Source organism: Spermophilus citellus (assembly GCF_964194105.1).
Source record: "Spermophilus citellus genome assembly, chromosome: 18".
In the NCBI taxonomy this organism is placed as follows: domain Eukaryota; kingdom Metazoa; phylum Chordata; class Mammalia; order Rodentia; family Sciuridae; genus Spermophilus; species Spermophilus citellus.
In genome coordinates, this window is record NC_138200.1 from 997,024 (window position 1) to 1,012,629 (window position 15,606).

General features: G+C 51.7%; 1 protein-coding gene across 18 annotated transcripts in view; it reads right to left on the minus strand.

Moving 5' to 3' along the window:
- The window catches only part of LOC308638191 (aurora kinase C-like), a gene marked incomplete at its 3' end in the record, with an annotated part of 60,597 nt that overhangs the window by 26,393 nt on the left and 18,598 nt on the right, over positions 1-15,606 (minus strand). For 5 of the 18 annotated variants that reach the window (XM_081275349.1, XM_081275347.1, XM_081275337.1 and 2 more), the window contains 7 exons: positions 11,486-11,608; positions 10,769-11,241; positions 10,605-10,644; positions 10,194-10,385; positions 9,760-9,898; positions 9,148-9,296; positions 8,175-8,349 (listed from right to left, as the gene is read on the minus strand). In XM_081275349.1, the coding sequence (XP_081131475.1) occupies positions 8,175-8,349; positions 9,148-9,296; positions 9,760-9,898; positions 10,194-10,385; positions 10,605-10,644; positions 10,769-10,880 (807 nt within the window). In that variant the 5' untranslated portion in view covers positions 10,881-11,241; positions 11,486-11,608. The other 13 variants (XM_081275350.1, XM_081275336.1, XM_081275346.1 and 10 more) reach the window with 10 other exon arrangements.

A 15,606-nucleotide genomic window follows, 5' to 3' on the forward strand; every position in this document is an offset into this window, starting at 1 on the left:
TCACCGTTACCCTCTGTGATGTTCTCACAAAACAAAATCATTTAGGCATGCATTCATCTCACCGAACATGTTCCTCTCTAAGCAATATGTGACTGTGTGTGTGGAAAGAGACCGGTATGTGGGGAAGAGATACATTGCTGGGGATGAAGTTTCAAGGGGAAACAACAGGAAATAGAAGAACATGCTCAGCTTCTGATCACTTCCGGTTGGAAGAAACCATTTCTGTTTTCACTTTGCTCTTAGAACAGCCTTTGCTTTTTGAATCAAGAGGACACAGGGCTGGGGATTAAATCCAGGGCCTCTTGAATGCCAAACGCACATTCTGTCACTGAGCTACGTTCCCAGCCCAGATAAATCTATTTTAAAACAGTCATCACCTTCAATTCTCCATATCTACAAAAATTTCCATTAAGGACAGAAGGGAATATTCCCTTGAAGAATGGCTTCTGAAAACTGTCAATAAGAAGCAGAAGCATCTGGGCATCCGAATGAGGGGTATGGACGTGGGCTTTTCTGGCTCTTGCAGCTCTGGCTGCAAGAAGACAAGGCCTTGGCTGGGCGGGTGTCTGATGGATGGATGATATGCACCACCTTTCTGTGGTCAGGGCTTTTTGTATTGTAATTCCATGTGCCCACTCCCCTGCTCTGGGTAAGACCAAAACCACCTTCTCTTCTGAGGCCCCCCACTTCAGAGGAAATACCCGTGTCAGGAGGCCAGCTTGCACCACCGCCTGCTCCTAAGGCCAGAGTCACTTTCCTGTCCCTGGTCTGCAGGCTCGGTGGCCTGTAGGTGCACAGGGCTGTCCAACAGGGCTGTCCAACACTGGTGATGCTGCTGAGCTGCCCTGGGGCTACTGCAAGCAAGATAGCAGGTTTTGAAGCCTTGATGTGAAGGTTAATGGAAACTTCAACTTTTCTCACTGTTGAGGGTGGGGTGACAGGGGTGTTAGTCACAGGGTCATTCTGTCACAAAGCCACATCCCCAGGCTTGTTTTTCATTTTGACACACGGTGTCCCTAAGTTAGGTAGGGCCTCACTCATGCGATCCTCCTGCCTCAGCCTCCCCAGTCACTGGGATTACAGACTGAAAAACCAGCCTCGACCTCAGAGCAAAGCCTGTCCAAGGAAGGGACATGCCTTTGTCCTTGGAAAGACCCACAGAGCACTCCTAGGCACATTCCCACCTGCTAAGTTGTTTATCTACAAATAACAGGAGAGATCTGCTGCGCCAGGTGTCCCTGACTCAGCCAGGCTAGGTGGGGACCCATAGCAGCCCCCTAGCAGCCACCAATCAGCATGAGACAGGGAAATACCTGGGATGCCAGGTGCCCCTCCCAGTAGTTTATGGTGGTTGATAACAAGTTGGGAGACCATGTAGTTCAGCAGGAACACCCCTCGTGGCCTAAACCAATCAGTTCAAATGAACACCTTTTTTTTTTTTTTTTAAAGAGAGAGTGAGAGAGGAGAGAGAGGGGGAGAGAGAGAGAGAGAATTTTTAATATTTATTTTTTAGTTCTCGGCGGACACAACATCTTTGTTGGTATGTGGTGCTGAGGATCAAACCGGGCCGCACGCATGCCAGGCCAGCGGGCTACCGCTTGAGCCACACCCCTAGCCCCTGAATACCCCTTTTGTACTGACCAATCACCCCTCCCCAACTTGTTCCCGCCAGTGAATGTGCTAATCAAGTTTTAGAGTTGTTATTTGATTTTCCTGCGGTGTGTGATGATTTGCTAAAAGAGGCTATGATGTATGTGAAGTCCCTGCCTTCTCCAAAGAGTGTATAAAACTGCTGCAAACCCTGGGCTCCGGGCCTCTCAGCGTCACCAGTTGCTGACTGTTTGCGTGGAGGAACGAGCTAACTCGCAATAAACACCTCTTTGCTGCTTGGGTCTCTGGTGGTCTTTTGGGGGTCCTGAATTCGAGCATAACACAGACATGAGCCACCCACCTGGCTGACCCAGGGGTTTCCTCCCTGTGGAATGGCTAGTTTATTAAGAAGCTCATAATCTGTCGAGAGTCAAGGGTCCACTGAAGTGTGTCTGTCTGCAGTTACGTTGGCCCATGGTCTCTCTCTCCTCTCTATCAGTAATGTGCTGCCTTTCTCTGTCTTCCTCTCCTTCCTCCACCATCCCTATGTGGCCATCCTGGTCCCCAGGTGTCCCCACAGCTGGTCCTCTGACCCAGTCCTGGTCCCACTTAGCAAACGTTGCAATCGTCTTAGGCCAGGCCAGGCCAGGCTCAGCAGGACACAGGGAGAAGTAGTGGGGACTGGAGGGACGTAACAAGCTGTGGCTGGAGGTGGGGAGGGGACAGACTGCCTGGACACCGGGCACAACCTTCCCACCCACCAAAGAGACCCTGGCACAGAATACCTGAGACCCCACAGGTCACCTGAGGGGATGAGGGACAGAGGGGAGAACACCTTCAGAAGTTTCTCACTCCCACAACCAGGGTGGGCTTCCCCTCCAGCCTGTCACCTCCATGTGACAGTGGCTGTCCCGTGTGCTCTACTATCCCTGCAAAAGCTCCCTGAGGCCCACAGCCTTTGATCCCTTTGCCTGTGGGGCACAGCAAGCCACAGTGAGTGCCTGCCCTGTAGACTGGCTCCCAGCTGAGAGCCAGCCCAGGCCTGCCAGCTGCAAGTCCTGCAGAGCCACCTGCTTCCCGGGCCTTTGGAGAAGGACTAGTGCCCAGCGACAGCCGTGAGACCCTGGGGAGCCTGCTGCGTGGGATCGGGCCTTGTTTTTCCAGTGATCGGTGCTGAGCCCAGGAGCACACGTGCCAGGCCAGTGCTGCAGCCCAGAGCCACCCGCCAGCCCCGGACAGTCTTGTGCCCTTTCCACCCAGGGCCTCCTTCCCTTCCCTCCCTGGCCTCTGCCTCCTCCACCTGGGCTCCTCCCCACAGGTTCCCTGCCCTGGACCTAGTCTAGCTCACCACCTGTCCCAATCCTCTTAGAAGCAGGCCCGGCAAGCATCTGCCAGATCAAGGGGGGAAGGGCCTGGGGACAGTGGCAGACACTGCGTGGAAACCAGTGTCTCCCACTCTGAGCAGCTCTGAGGTTTCAGGCACAGCAGCAGGTGCTGTCTCTGGTCCCTCCACCCCAGGGAGGCGGCCTCAGGAAGGCCAGAGCTGCAGTGTCTCCTCCCCATGCGTCCTCAATGATGGACAGCAGGTGAAGCAGCGTGTAGGGCTCCCTGGGCTGCCTTTGTGTATTTAATGAAAAACGAATTTGAAAGTTTTGAGCCAGAGGCTAGGGCAGGAAGGGGGGAGGAGGAAGTAGAGGGCTAAGAGTCCTTCCAGTCATTGGGGGTGTGCCCCTAAAGGGGATACGAAGGGGCAGGACCCCTTCCTCTCTCACACCCTGGCCTTGCCCTGACCCACAAGCAGTTCGGCCAACCATGGATGGGAACCTCCAGACAGTCAGCCAAAGCAAACTCTCACAGCAAGGATCATGCTGGCCATCCAGAGACAGAAGCCTTGAAGTGCCTCCTTGAAGTGTCAAGGTGTCATTTACCTTATAGATGCGTGTATCTATAAGGCTCAGGACAAGTCTGGTTTCAGTCAACCATAAGGGTTTTGGAATGTGTCCCCCTCAAATGAGGCCTGGTGTGTGGACCTAGAGCACCATAGAGGGTTTTGCCATAGGGGGAGGGACTCAAAAGCTCAGGACTCCAACTACTGTCTCTTTGAAATGTCCCCAGGACCACAACATGTCTGGGTTACAGACAATTCAACCCTGGTTTATTGGGAGAGGGATCCTGCTGGGACATGTGAATCTGCTATTTCAAATCATGAGACCAGGTAAGACCACGAGGAAATAAAATGAGCAGGACTGGTGATGGAGTTCAGGTGTAGGGCACTTGTATACTCAAGGCCGTGGGTTCACTCCCCAGCACCACCATAAAAATATAGATAGAGAAAAAACAATGGGAAGAGTGAGCCCTGAACCACCACACATCAAGTGGTTGCAGACAGTAAACCAACAACATTGTGTTGGAAATTGTGAATGCATTATGCAAAGTCAGAGTTACAGAGCTGGGCCTTCCAGGAAACTGGGCAGCATGAAGAGCTGCTCCTTCAAACCCCAGTCCTTGTAAGGAAGTCAGGAAGATTTCAGGCATGTTGCTCAGAGCAACAGGTGAAGGATATGGAAAATATTAACCCCCAGGAGAAAGGGAGCCTGGTGGGCTCTGAACCTGTGGCAGTTTTTCTTACCACCTGTGACCACAGCCCTGACTGCCCAAGGTCTCCCTCAGCACCCAGTCCCTGTCAGCCCTATAAAACTTAGACCCTACTGCAGCCAGTTGCCATTTTCCCTCTGAAAACCTGCCCCTGGCTGACCCACTGAGGTCCACCTGCGTTTCTCGTTTGTCTTCTCTTTCATTTGCTTCCAACAGGCAATGAGTTTATTGAAAGAAAAGGGACACTCTCAAGGGAGAGGGTGGGTCTTCTCAGAGAGGAGAGGGACAGTGTGCCTCCTCCTGCCCTCTGGCTTTATAGGGGAAATTTCCAGAGTCCACTCAACTCTTCCTCTTGATTGTCAGCCGACAGCAGGATGATGTCTTGGCCCATGGTCACTGGTTCTAACTGAATTCCTAATGATGTATTCTTAGATTTAATCTTTTATCCTTATCTGTGACTTTCAGGATCTGGTCCATGAAAAGGGTCACAGTCTCTCCTGTCAGAGAAACTTGGTTTCCTCTTAGCGACTTTATTTTGGACTTGCATTTCTCCTGCAAATAACAGGTAGTGTGCAGAGGACTGTGACACATTCTGCCCTCTTCAGCCAGTCAGGGCTGCAGGTAAATGCTTCTTGGAAATAAAACGTGGGGGTCAGCACAGTGGGCCCCTTTCATAGATTTTTTTTTAAAGAGAGAGAGAATTTTTTAATATTTATTTTTTAGTTTTCAGCGGACACAACATCTTTGTTTGTATGTGGTGCTGAGGATCGAACCCGGGCTGCACGCATGCCAGGCGAGCGCGCTACCGCTTGAGCCACATCCCCAGCCCCTTTTATAGATTTTTAAAGATTTATGTTTCAGTTGTAGTTGGACACAATACCTTTGTTTGTTTTATGTGGTGGGATCGAAACCAGGGCCCCAAACATGCTAGGGGAGTGCTCTACCACCGAGCCACTACCCCAGCCCCACTTTTATAGGTTCATTCCCTTAACCTCACGTTCCCACACTCCTGTCCTGCCCTAACAAGAGTAGCCTGCAACAGTGGCCTTTGTCTTCTCCTTATCATGAACATGAGAGTAAACTGCTTTGGGACTTCTCCCTTGAGGTGCAGGTGACAGAACGGAAGTCCTGGCTCACACTAGGCATAAGCCAACTTTTCATGAGTTGAAGATATGTGCGGTTATGAAAATGGAAACTGTGCTGAAAAGGCTCTCATGACATTAAACATTTTGAATTGAGGGTGGTGACACATGCCCATAATCCCAGCAATGGGGGAGGTCGAGGCAGGAGGATCCCAAGTTCCTGGCCAGTGTCAGCATCTCATCTTAGTGATACCCTAAGAAATTCACTGAGACCCTGTTTCTAAATTAAAAAAAAAAAAAAAAAGGCAGGGGGCACTGAGGATGTGGCCCAGTGTTTAACCACCCCTGGATCCAATCCCCGATGCCAGAAATTTAAAAAATTAAAAGAAAACATGTTTGCATTCCATGCTTCATGGGAGGCCAGAGTGGAATCAGTGAATGAGGAAAGCTGTGTAGACACTGGGTACACTTTAAACCCCCAGTGTAACCTTGTCTAAGTATGGACCTGTGTGGCCCGGTTCATGTCTAGAATGCTCCCAAGAGATCCAAGTGTTGCAGGCTTTCTCCTGGCTCCATCCTGTTGGGAGGAGGTGGGAAGCCTTCCAGCCATTGGGGGTGTGCCCCTAAAGGGGATAGGAGGGAGCAAGACCCCTTCCTCTCTCACACCCTGGCCTTGCCCTGACCCACAAGCAGTGGGGCCAACCATGGATGGAAGCCTCCAGAATGGTAAGCCAAAGCATACCCTCGCTCTTCTCATGTTTTCAGGGGTCCTTTTTAAAAGGTAAACCAAGGTACCACCATCTGGTGGCCATTGTTGAGGCCCTAGTGATTTTTCTGTCTTTATCTACCTGCCCAAAGCAGCGATGAGTTTATTCTCTTCGGCTGTGTAAACTGCAGGGTTTATACATGCCAGCCAGCTCCTTTTAAAAAAATCACCAAGTGTTGGGCTGGGGATGTGGGTCAAGCGGTAGCGTGCCCGTCTGGCATGCAGCGCGGCCCGGGTTCGATCCTCAGTACCACATACAAACAAAGATGTTGTGTCTGCTGATAACTAAAAAATAAATATTAAAAATTCTCTCTCTCTCTCTCCCCTCACTCTCTCTTAAAAAAAAAATCACCAAGTGTTGAATTGAAATATAAACTCAAGAAAACGGATAGGATAAGGCTAGAAAGCAGAGATGCAAGCTCTGAAGATGCAGATTGTAAACCAGCGTCCTGGAGCTGCTGAGGATTCAGTAGGAAGCTGCTCACCTGAGGTAGAGGGGCAGGATGACTTGACTGCTTTTTGGTACCAGAGAGTTCAACCCCAGGGGCACTCGGCCACTGAGCCACATCCCCAGCCCTATCTTGTATTTTATTTAGAGACAGGGTCTCACTGAGTTGCTTAGCACCTCACCATTGCTGAGGCTGGCTTTGAACTCGTGATCCTCCTGTCTCAGCGAGCTGCTGGGATTACAGACATGCTCCACTGTGCCTGGCCCTTGACTGTTGGCTTTACTCCTTATTGCAGGGGTGGCTTGGAACCCAGGGCCTCCTGCATGGTAGACAAGCATCCTACCACCGAGCTACAGCCCACAGCCGGCTTTTCTTCTCTATCATCTGCATGATTTTTACTGGTACTTCCCGTCATACCAGGAATCATCCTACGTTGGCTGGACAAGGCCACAGGGGAGACCCTGCTCAAGGCAAACTGTCACAAGGACCACTGGCGGAAGTGATGGCTGCACTGCACAGGAAACACCCTGGAGCTTATAGCTGGGGTCTGGAGGTGGACTCAGGTGTGGTCAGCTTCCACTGACGCTCAGAGGCTGCCACATGGGACTGTGGACAAGTCTGGAAGGGGACACTGAGATTGCTGCAGGCACAGTGACAGACCTCAGAAGAGAAGCTGCGTTTGCTACTAGAGATGACGCAGGTCGGGGTGCCTGTGGGTGCATTTGGGAATCCTGTGGCCCTGGAATGCAGTGAACTACTTTTACTTCAAAAATGGCAGCACACCAGATGCCTCCAGAGGTGGATCTTTGGTGTGATGATGGTCCCAGTTACAAATGTCCTGAAAATATGGGGAATAGTTGAGAGGAGGAAGCACTGATAGGCAGCAGGTTGGGAACCTCCAGGGCCTTTATCAGAAGTTATCCACCATCTCCAAGGCCAAGAGGGTCCCATCTCGGGCAGTTTTCCTGATTCAAAAAACAAACAAACAAACAAAAAACACTCTGCCCAGTTGCGCATCAACGCACACAACTAAACAGCCCTTGTAGTAAATGATTCAGTTTTTATTAATTAGCATCCTATATTTAAAAAGACAAACGAGGAAGGGCTGGGGATGTGGCTCAAGCGGTAGCGTGCTCGCCTGGCATGCGTGCGGCCCCGGTTCGATCCTCAGCACCACATACCAACAGAGATGTTGTGTCCGCCGAAAAAAAAAAACAAAAATAAATAAATAAATTCTCTCTCTCTCTATCCCCCCTCTCCTCTCTCTTTAAAAAAAAAAAAAAAGACAAAGGAGGAAGCCTTCCCTGGGTGCACACGAAGGTCAGAGGTAGATGGGCTCAGGAAGCCTTCTGAGCACCCGGAGGCAACACCCTCTGGGAGTGAGCCTTCACCCAGGGGTGCTCCAGGACCTGAGCCAGGGGAAGCCGCTCTGAGGGCTGGTATCTCAGAAGCTTGGAGACCAAGTCCTGGGCCCCCTCGGGCATTGAGGGGGGAAACGTCACATCCACCTGATGAGGCCAAGGAGAAACAAGGGAAGTCTGGTTCATTCCTTTGCTCCATGTTCTCTGTGCCTCTTTGAGGCACTCCTCGGGACCCTAGCAGGTAACCTCATGTGTGTGCCCCAGTCCCCCCCAGGCTCAGCAGCTGCCCCCACCCAGCTCCCCGTATATGCCCGCTGAGTGACCATCCCACCTGGAGGATGCGCCTCTGGGTCTCGCTCTGAGAGCTGCTCTCAAAGGGTGGCCGTCCCACCAGCAGCTCGTAGCAGAGCACCCCGACGCACCACAGGTCCACCTTCTCATCGTAGGTCCTGCCTTCCACTATTTCTGGGGGCAAGTAGTCCACAGTCCCACACATAGTCTGTCTCCTGGTGGAGGGAGAGGGGAGCAGAGGCCCAGATCAGGGGAATCCTGGAAGTCCCCGCCCAAGCACTGGGGTTTGAAGACACCAACGTTTAACATGGAACAAGGTACAGAGAAAGCAAGTACCGGGACCATAACAACGTGTGTAGAAATTCATGCAATCATTTAGCTCATGATCCAGAACGCTTTCACAAATATATTCTCAGCATCAATAAACAGAGTGATGGTACATTAAGGACCCAGTGAATGGACTCTAACCTATTCATACAGAATAATACACTGCTGGAAGTATGGGGCAATGGTTCATAAGTTATTAGGTATTTATATGAAATCTTATTGCTAAAGTCATACATTAACAAAGATCAAAAAATAAAAGTTCTAGTTGGGCTACAATAAATCTGTTTTCTTTTTAGTTGCAGTACTGGGGATTGAACCCAGAGACCCACGTTTGCTAGAGAAGCACTCTGCCACTCAGCTACATCCCCAGCCCTGAAAATATCTGACAATTTTCTACTTAAAAATGGCAGTGTTGGGCTGGGGATGTGGCTCAAGCGGTAGCACGCTTGCCTGGCATGTGTGTGGCCCGGGTTCAATCCTCAGCACCACATACAAAGATGTTGTGTCTGCCGAAAACTAAAAAAAATAAAATAAATAAATATCAAAAAATTCTCTCTCTCTTAAAAAAAAAATGGCAGTGTTCAGGTACAAACCCAGGTTTGTATCTGGATCTTACATTTGCAATGAATTCAACTGGACCACTCTTCACTGGCACCCGGGGCCCACCCAACCACTATCTGACCTACCTGAGGGAGGGGGCGTGCACAGACCAGCCAAAGTCTGCAATCTTCACCTCACCCATCAGCCCCAGCAGCAGATTCTCTGGCTTAATGTCCCTGTGAATCACATTCTTGTTGTGGCAGTATGTCAGGGCGTCTGCCAACTCCTCCATTATCTGTGAACAAAGTGAAGGCATCTGAAAGGCAAGCCTTCCACACTTCCACACAGACTCATTCATCCAGACGGCAAGCAGCTCAGCCACCGCTGTTGGCATGGCCACGGCTGTGGGTCCTGTCCTCCTGGTGCCCTTTAGAAATCTCCAGTTACCAGTTCCACCCATTTATTTAGCAAATCCCTCGTAGCCTTTCAATATACGTGTTTTTTGCTTTCATGTTTTGAATAAGATAGTGGAGTTAGATTGTTGATTATGAGAAATGAATCCAACTTCACACACACAATATTCTGGAGCACACTGGGGGCAATTAAGATGTAAAAATGTGAGGCTGCATCATTATATAAAATTTATAGAATAAAATTCAGAAATAAACTTAAACGGCAATCTGACCAGCCACAAAGACCCCACGCCCCACCACAGGCCGGGAGTGAGCCCAAGGCCCCCAGAGCCCAGGCCCCCTCACCGTGGCTGTGCCCTGCTCATCCAAGGGGCCGCTTCTCTGCAGCAAGTTGTAGAGCTCACCCCTGGGAGCATACTCCAGAATCAGGTATATCCGGTGAGAGTCATAGAAATAGTTGTAGAGGCGTAGGATGTTCAGGTGTCTGCAGGAGGGACGGAGGGTGGGTCAAACTTCTCCCTGAGCCCAAAACTGCTGCCATCACCAGTGACTGGTCACACAAGGGGCAAACTGTGCTGGGGTCGGGGACCGTAGTCAGGATTGGGATGTCCACCCAGGGAGGAAACTTTATATGGTTGAACTGGAATGAGCAGCACAGAAAAATCAAGGCCAAGGGTTTACTTGGGGGCAGTGGGAAAGGCAGAGTTGGGATGTGCAGCAGGAAGGGGAAACAGGTGTAGAGAGCCAGCGTGAGAGGCGCAGGCACAGCCTGTCCTTACCGTAGGTGCGCCTGGATCTCCACTTCCCTGCGCAGCTGGTGCTCCAGTCCCGCCTTCTCGATGTGGGACTTGAAGAGGACCTTCAGGGCCACGATGAAATGGTTCTTCTTCAGTCGAGCCAGGTAGACGTTCCCAAATCTGCCCTTGCCCAGAGGACGCCCGATTTCAAAGTCATTGATTGTGAAGCGCTTCCTAAGTGGACAGGAAGAAAGGAGCCCCAGTTCTGCAGGTGGAGGGGAGTAAGGAGCCCGAGGTCCTCTTCCCCGTCTTGAGGGCCCAGCCAGGGGTGTTTGGTTGGAAAACAGCAGCGCACGTCCAGGCGCCGACCCTCCACTCCACTCGCCCAGGCCGAGCTTGGCGCCCTCGGAAGCCCCTCCATTCCCCTTCCAGATGCCAAGGATAAGCACTCACGCGGCGGGGATTCCGGGTCGCCTCTGCCCCGCTGCAGCTCCTGGGAGGGGAGATGGGGAGGGCAGGGAAAGAGAGAGGTGTCAAACTCTTTCTTCAGCGCACCCCAGCCCTCCAGGGGCTGGCCCTTGGGCCCCTGCCCACAGGTTCCGCTGCTCCCCCCTCACCTGCGGGTCCACGCGGTACCCGAGAGGACCGCCGCCCCCGGGTGGAGGATGATACGGATGAGGGGGAGCCAGGGTCCTCCTGAGCCCTTTGGAGCTGGCGGCCGGGGTCCATATGGTCGTGAAAAGTGGCCACGAGGAAACGCGAAAGTAAGCAAGAGGTACGTGGCGGGAAGTCCCGACCGGCTGGGCAGTAGGCCTTTTATAGCCGTGCCCCAGCCTCCAGGGCGGGCCGATAAGGTTCCTCATTCCTACTGGTCGAAATCTCTGACGCCATCGGCAGCGTGCCCAATGAAGACAGGAGTTGGGCGTGTCTATCAGAGCATGGGCCAATGAGGCGGAAAAGGCGGGCTAAGCAGGGGCGGGGCCAGGGTGGGGCTGGCAAGGCAGGCTCAAGCGCACTGCGGGTCTGAGGCAGTCACCCTGGGGATGCAAGTATCAGGCCGCCAGGTCCTGGTCTCGGTTCTTTGCGAACCCTGTAATGTTTGCAATTTTGGTCTCAAATGTAGGAAAAGCAGAACATATTTGGCAAGTATGGAGGCTTCCAAGAACATTCAAAATCGAATATTTTTAGGGGGGAAATGGGATATGTCCTTTATACTTGAAAAAAAAAAATCTCCGTAACCAATAGATAGAGCCTGCGAGTGAGGGTGGGTGGCATATTGCTGTTTGGTGCTGCAGGTTGAACACGGCCTCGCGCTGCTGGGCAAGCACTCTTACCACTCAACTACATGCCCGGCCCTTTCTCAGACTTGGGCTTGCTGAATTGCTGCGACCAGCCTTAATCTTGTGATCTTCCTGCCTGGACTTCCAGATTAGCTGGGATTACGGGTGTCATCCCACCTACCCAATTTAAGAAAAGTTGTATTATTGAACAACACTAAATCAGAATGTGATTCACATCACTGGCTATACAGTAAGACACTGCAAAGACAGAGTAGAACCTCACCCTTCATATGCCCAAGCAGACGGACCATTATATGCTGTTTTCAAAATAAATAATGGTCTTCAAGTGAGGGGACATGTCAGGAGTTGCCACACAGTTCATCCTAACTTACCTTGTGACTCTGAGTTAATTTGGCTTCAGAGGAGAAAAGAAACTTCTTTGTTTACAATAGCAGGTAGTTTGCAACTTGGATCAAGGTACCCAGGGAAGTCAGGCTCCTTCCCTCCCACAGAACCTGGGAGATGGGGTGCTATCTACTTCCATGTTTATGTGCCAGAGATGGAAGACTCTCAGTTGCAAAACTGGTAGGAGGTTTCTAACAAGATTCACAGTTACTCTGGAGGCTGCGGAAGGAAGATTTAACAAGACCCTCAGCAACTTTTGGAGACTCTTGTCTCCAAATAAAATAAAAAAAGGGCTGGGGATGTAGCTCCATGGTAAAGTGCTCCTGGGTTCAATCCCTATTACAGGAAAAAAAAATTACAATCTCACAGTTGCAGAGACAGAATTCACAGTGGCAGACACAACATCTTTGTTGGTATGTGGTGCTGAGGATCGAACCCAGGCTGCACAAGCATGCCAGGCGAGCGCGCTACCGCTTGGGCCACATCCCCAGCCCAGTGGCAGGGATTCTAATGCAGAGGGTCAGGTGTTTGTGTGTGAGTGTGGGTGGTGCTGAGGATGGGACCCAGGGCCTCCAATGCACGGTGCTGCTGAACTACACCCCCAGCCCTCACTTATTCATTGAGATGGGGTCTCACTATGTTGCCAACACCTGTGCTCAAAAGATCCCCCTGCCTCAGCCTCCCGGGTAGCTGGGACCTCAGGTGCAGGGCACAGCTCAAGTGGGAACCATTTACTGACCTTACTTAAGTCACGTGGACAGCCCACTAGCCGACAGCAGGCATTGGTGTACAGGTCTAGAGCACCATACAAGGTCAGGACTGGGGAGATAAAGCTAGGTGTTGGTAGGCAAAGCAGGTATGGACCCATGAATACAGACAAGGGAGAGCAAAGCAGACCAGGGACTTAGAAATTCCAGCACGACATAGGTGGCCAGCCATGGATGAGCCAGCAGGGAAAAGAGGGAGTGACCTAGGAGAAGGATGCACAGAACCAAGGAAAGAGTATGTCAAGAATGGAGGGAGTGGTCAGCAGGATGGAGTCCTGCCCACAGACCAAGAAACACAAGGAGATAGGATTTCTTTATGTGAAGTCTCTTCCTACCTTGGCCAGGGAGGCTCTGCAGCAAAGAGAGTCACAGGAGCAGAGGTCCAGATAAGTGAGAGGGAATAAAGCAAAAAAGAGCTAACACAGATTTGGCTCGGGGACAAAGTCAGCCCCAAGAGGCCCTTCGGTGAAGACAGAGGGGAGAGAAGACAAAGAATCAGGAGTTGCAGAAGCCTAGACACACACAAGGAAAACCACAGTGGTGACAGGGACTGGTGAAGAAGCAGTGGTTCCAGAGATGAGCAAGTAGCACACTTCCAAATGTGTGCTCCCTCCCAAGAGTAGGGACAAGGCTGGGCCCTGGGAGGACGGACAGCACCCCAGAGATGCCAAAAGATGGCACAGCTACAGGTGACATAAAGTGAAGAGGAGCCCAGAAAGGGGGAAGCCAATGCTGCAGGCCTGGGTGGGAGCAACCCTGGAGGCATCTGCCATCATCAGAAGCTGGAGAAAGGACACAGGGGACTGGATACTGGAGGCGGTGGTGGACAGGGGTCAACCAGTTGTGGCTGACACAGCACACACAGTACCATGCTTGGAGAGGATCCCCTGGAGGAAAGTTCCTCAGTGCCCAAGCCCTCAGGCCTTGGGAGCCCTAGCTGCCAGGGCACTTCCTGGCACTAGTCCCGCTGCAGCACTGCTCCTTGGAAATGACGTGCGTGTGCAGCCCTGCTCCAAGTCCTCGAGGACTCCTCTGACCAGTGCTTTCAGGTGGATCTATTTTTAAACGCACATCTCATCATTCTGTGGTTCTGATGAGGCCAGGAGACACTGACATTGAAGCTTGTCACTCGCGGCTCCCCAGAGTGGCATGCCAACGCACACAGGGCCAAGAGGCACCATGTCAGGAGGTAGGAGCCACGTGGAGCGTGGGGGAAGCCGTGGGGTCAGTCTAGACATCGCCTGGCTTGACCCAGCGAGCCCTAGTGTTGGGACTGCCCCAGCTCCTCAGTACCTAGAGCTGCAAACCAAGGAACGGTAACAGGAGGGACATGATGGGCACAGTAGTGGAGGGCTGTGGACTCTGGGCTGGTTGACTTGCTTATGAAAGGCAAGCCCACAGCAGGGAGTGCAGGGCCCTTGGGATTAGCCTGCCCTGGGAGGAGCAGTCTCCAGATCAGAGAGGTCCCCTTTGTCCAAAGAGAATAAAAACAGAAAGAAGCTTAATACCCAGGCCTGAAAGGAAGCAGGGCATGGGTGTGTGTTTGTTTGAATATTTATTTTTTAGTTTAGGTGGCTATCTTTATTTTGTTTTTATGTGGTGCTGAGGATCCAACCTACTGCTTTGCCGGTGCCACAGCCCCAGGCCCAGGGCATGGGTGTTTGTCTGTTGTTTTATGTGTTGCTGGAGAGGGAGCCTAGTGTTTTGTGCATGCTAGGCCAGTGCTCCACCTCCAAGCCAGGAACTTCCGTAGTCACCCTACAGGTAAGAGCAGTGACAGGAAATACCCACAGTCTGACTACTGGATCCTCCCTGCACAACAATCCTCTGCTCCAAGCAGGCAAGACAAGCTGCCCACTTGACCTAGCTGAGACCATGCCACTGTTAAGATGTCCAACACCCTGTGTGTGGGAGCTGCTGCTAGGGGTGGACCCAGGGCCTTGTGTGTGCTAGTGAGCTACACCCCAGCCAAGATTAAAAATCCTTAGCCCCCAGAACACAGTGACATCATCACTAGACCTTGCAGGAGGCACTAGCTTCCCACAGCTGAGGCAGGACAGCCATCCTCAGATGCTTCCAGCAAGTGTCTGCAGAGGGCCTCTTAGCTGGGGTCAATGACTCCCTCTCAGACATAAACCCAACAGACCCCCGAGTGTCTGCAATAATGTCCTTTAAAGTCATCTGCATTTAATGATGCAGGAACTGTTATGAGTGTCATATTCCTTAGTTCTCCGCTGAAGCCAAGGCTTCAGATAGCAGCAGTAAAGGGACAAGAAGTGTTTCAGTATAAACCATGGAAATACACCTTGCCCCCTGGCCACTCTGTCTTCACAGGCAAAGGCAAGTGGAGGGAGAATTCAGGTCAGACCATCACAGCCATTCGTGTGTATCACACATGTACACACAGGAGGCACACACACACGCTGGGGACACACATACAGGTACACATGTGTACCAGCACCAAGTCCTTCCCTCAGCAGTGTCCTCTGTACCTTGTAACTGAACTAAATCCTGTCCCGGGGGCTCGTAACAAGTTCCACTGTGGCTTGGATTTTCTATTACAACAGTTATATGCGTCTTCATCTCAAAATTAAGATCTTCATTTTTCACTGAAGGAAACAGTACTTGCTTAAAGTGACAGACACCCGAACATACACAGTGCTTTAGTGTCACTTGGATCTCTGTGAGGAGAAGTCACAGTGGGGCCAGAGACCACCACCCTGCAGCTCACAGGGTGAGCCTTGGTGGCAGCTTGGGGCTGAGGTGTTGGGAGGCTTCCCACAGCTGCAGAGAAGGCAGCGTTGTGTGCCAGGTCTTCTGTGGACACATGGGACTCACAATGAGCACCAGAACCCTTCGGGAGGTCCAGAGTCTGGCATGTGCTGGACAGAGGACAGTGTGCCCCACACTCACCCTGGCAGGGATTTCCCAACAGGTTTCCTAGGAGACATTCCTCACACGCTAGCCCAGTCCCAGGTGATGTGCCAACAAGGCCCACCTGTG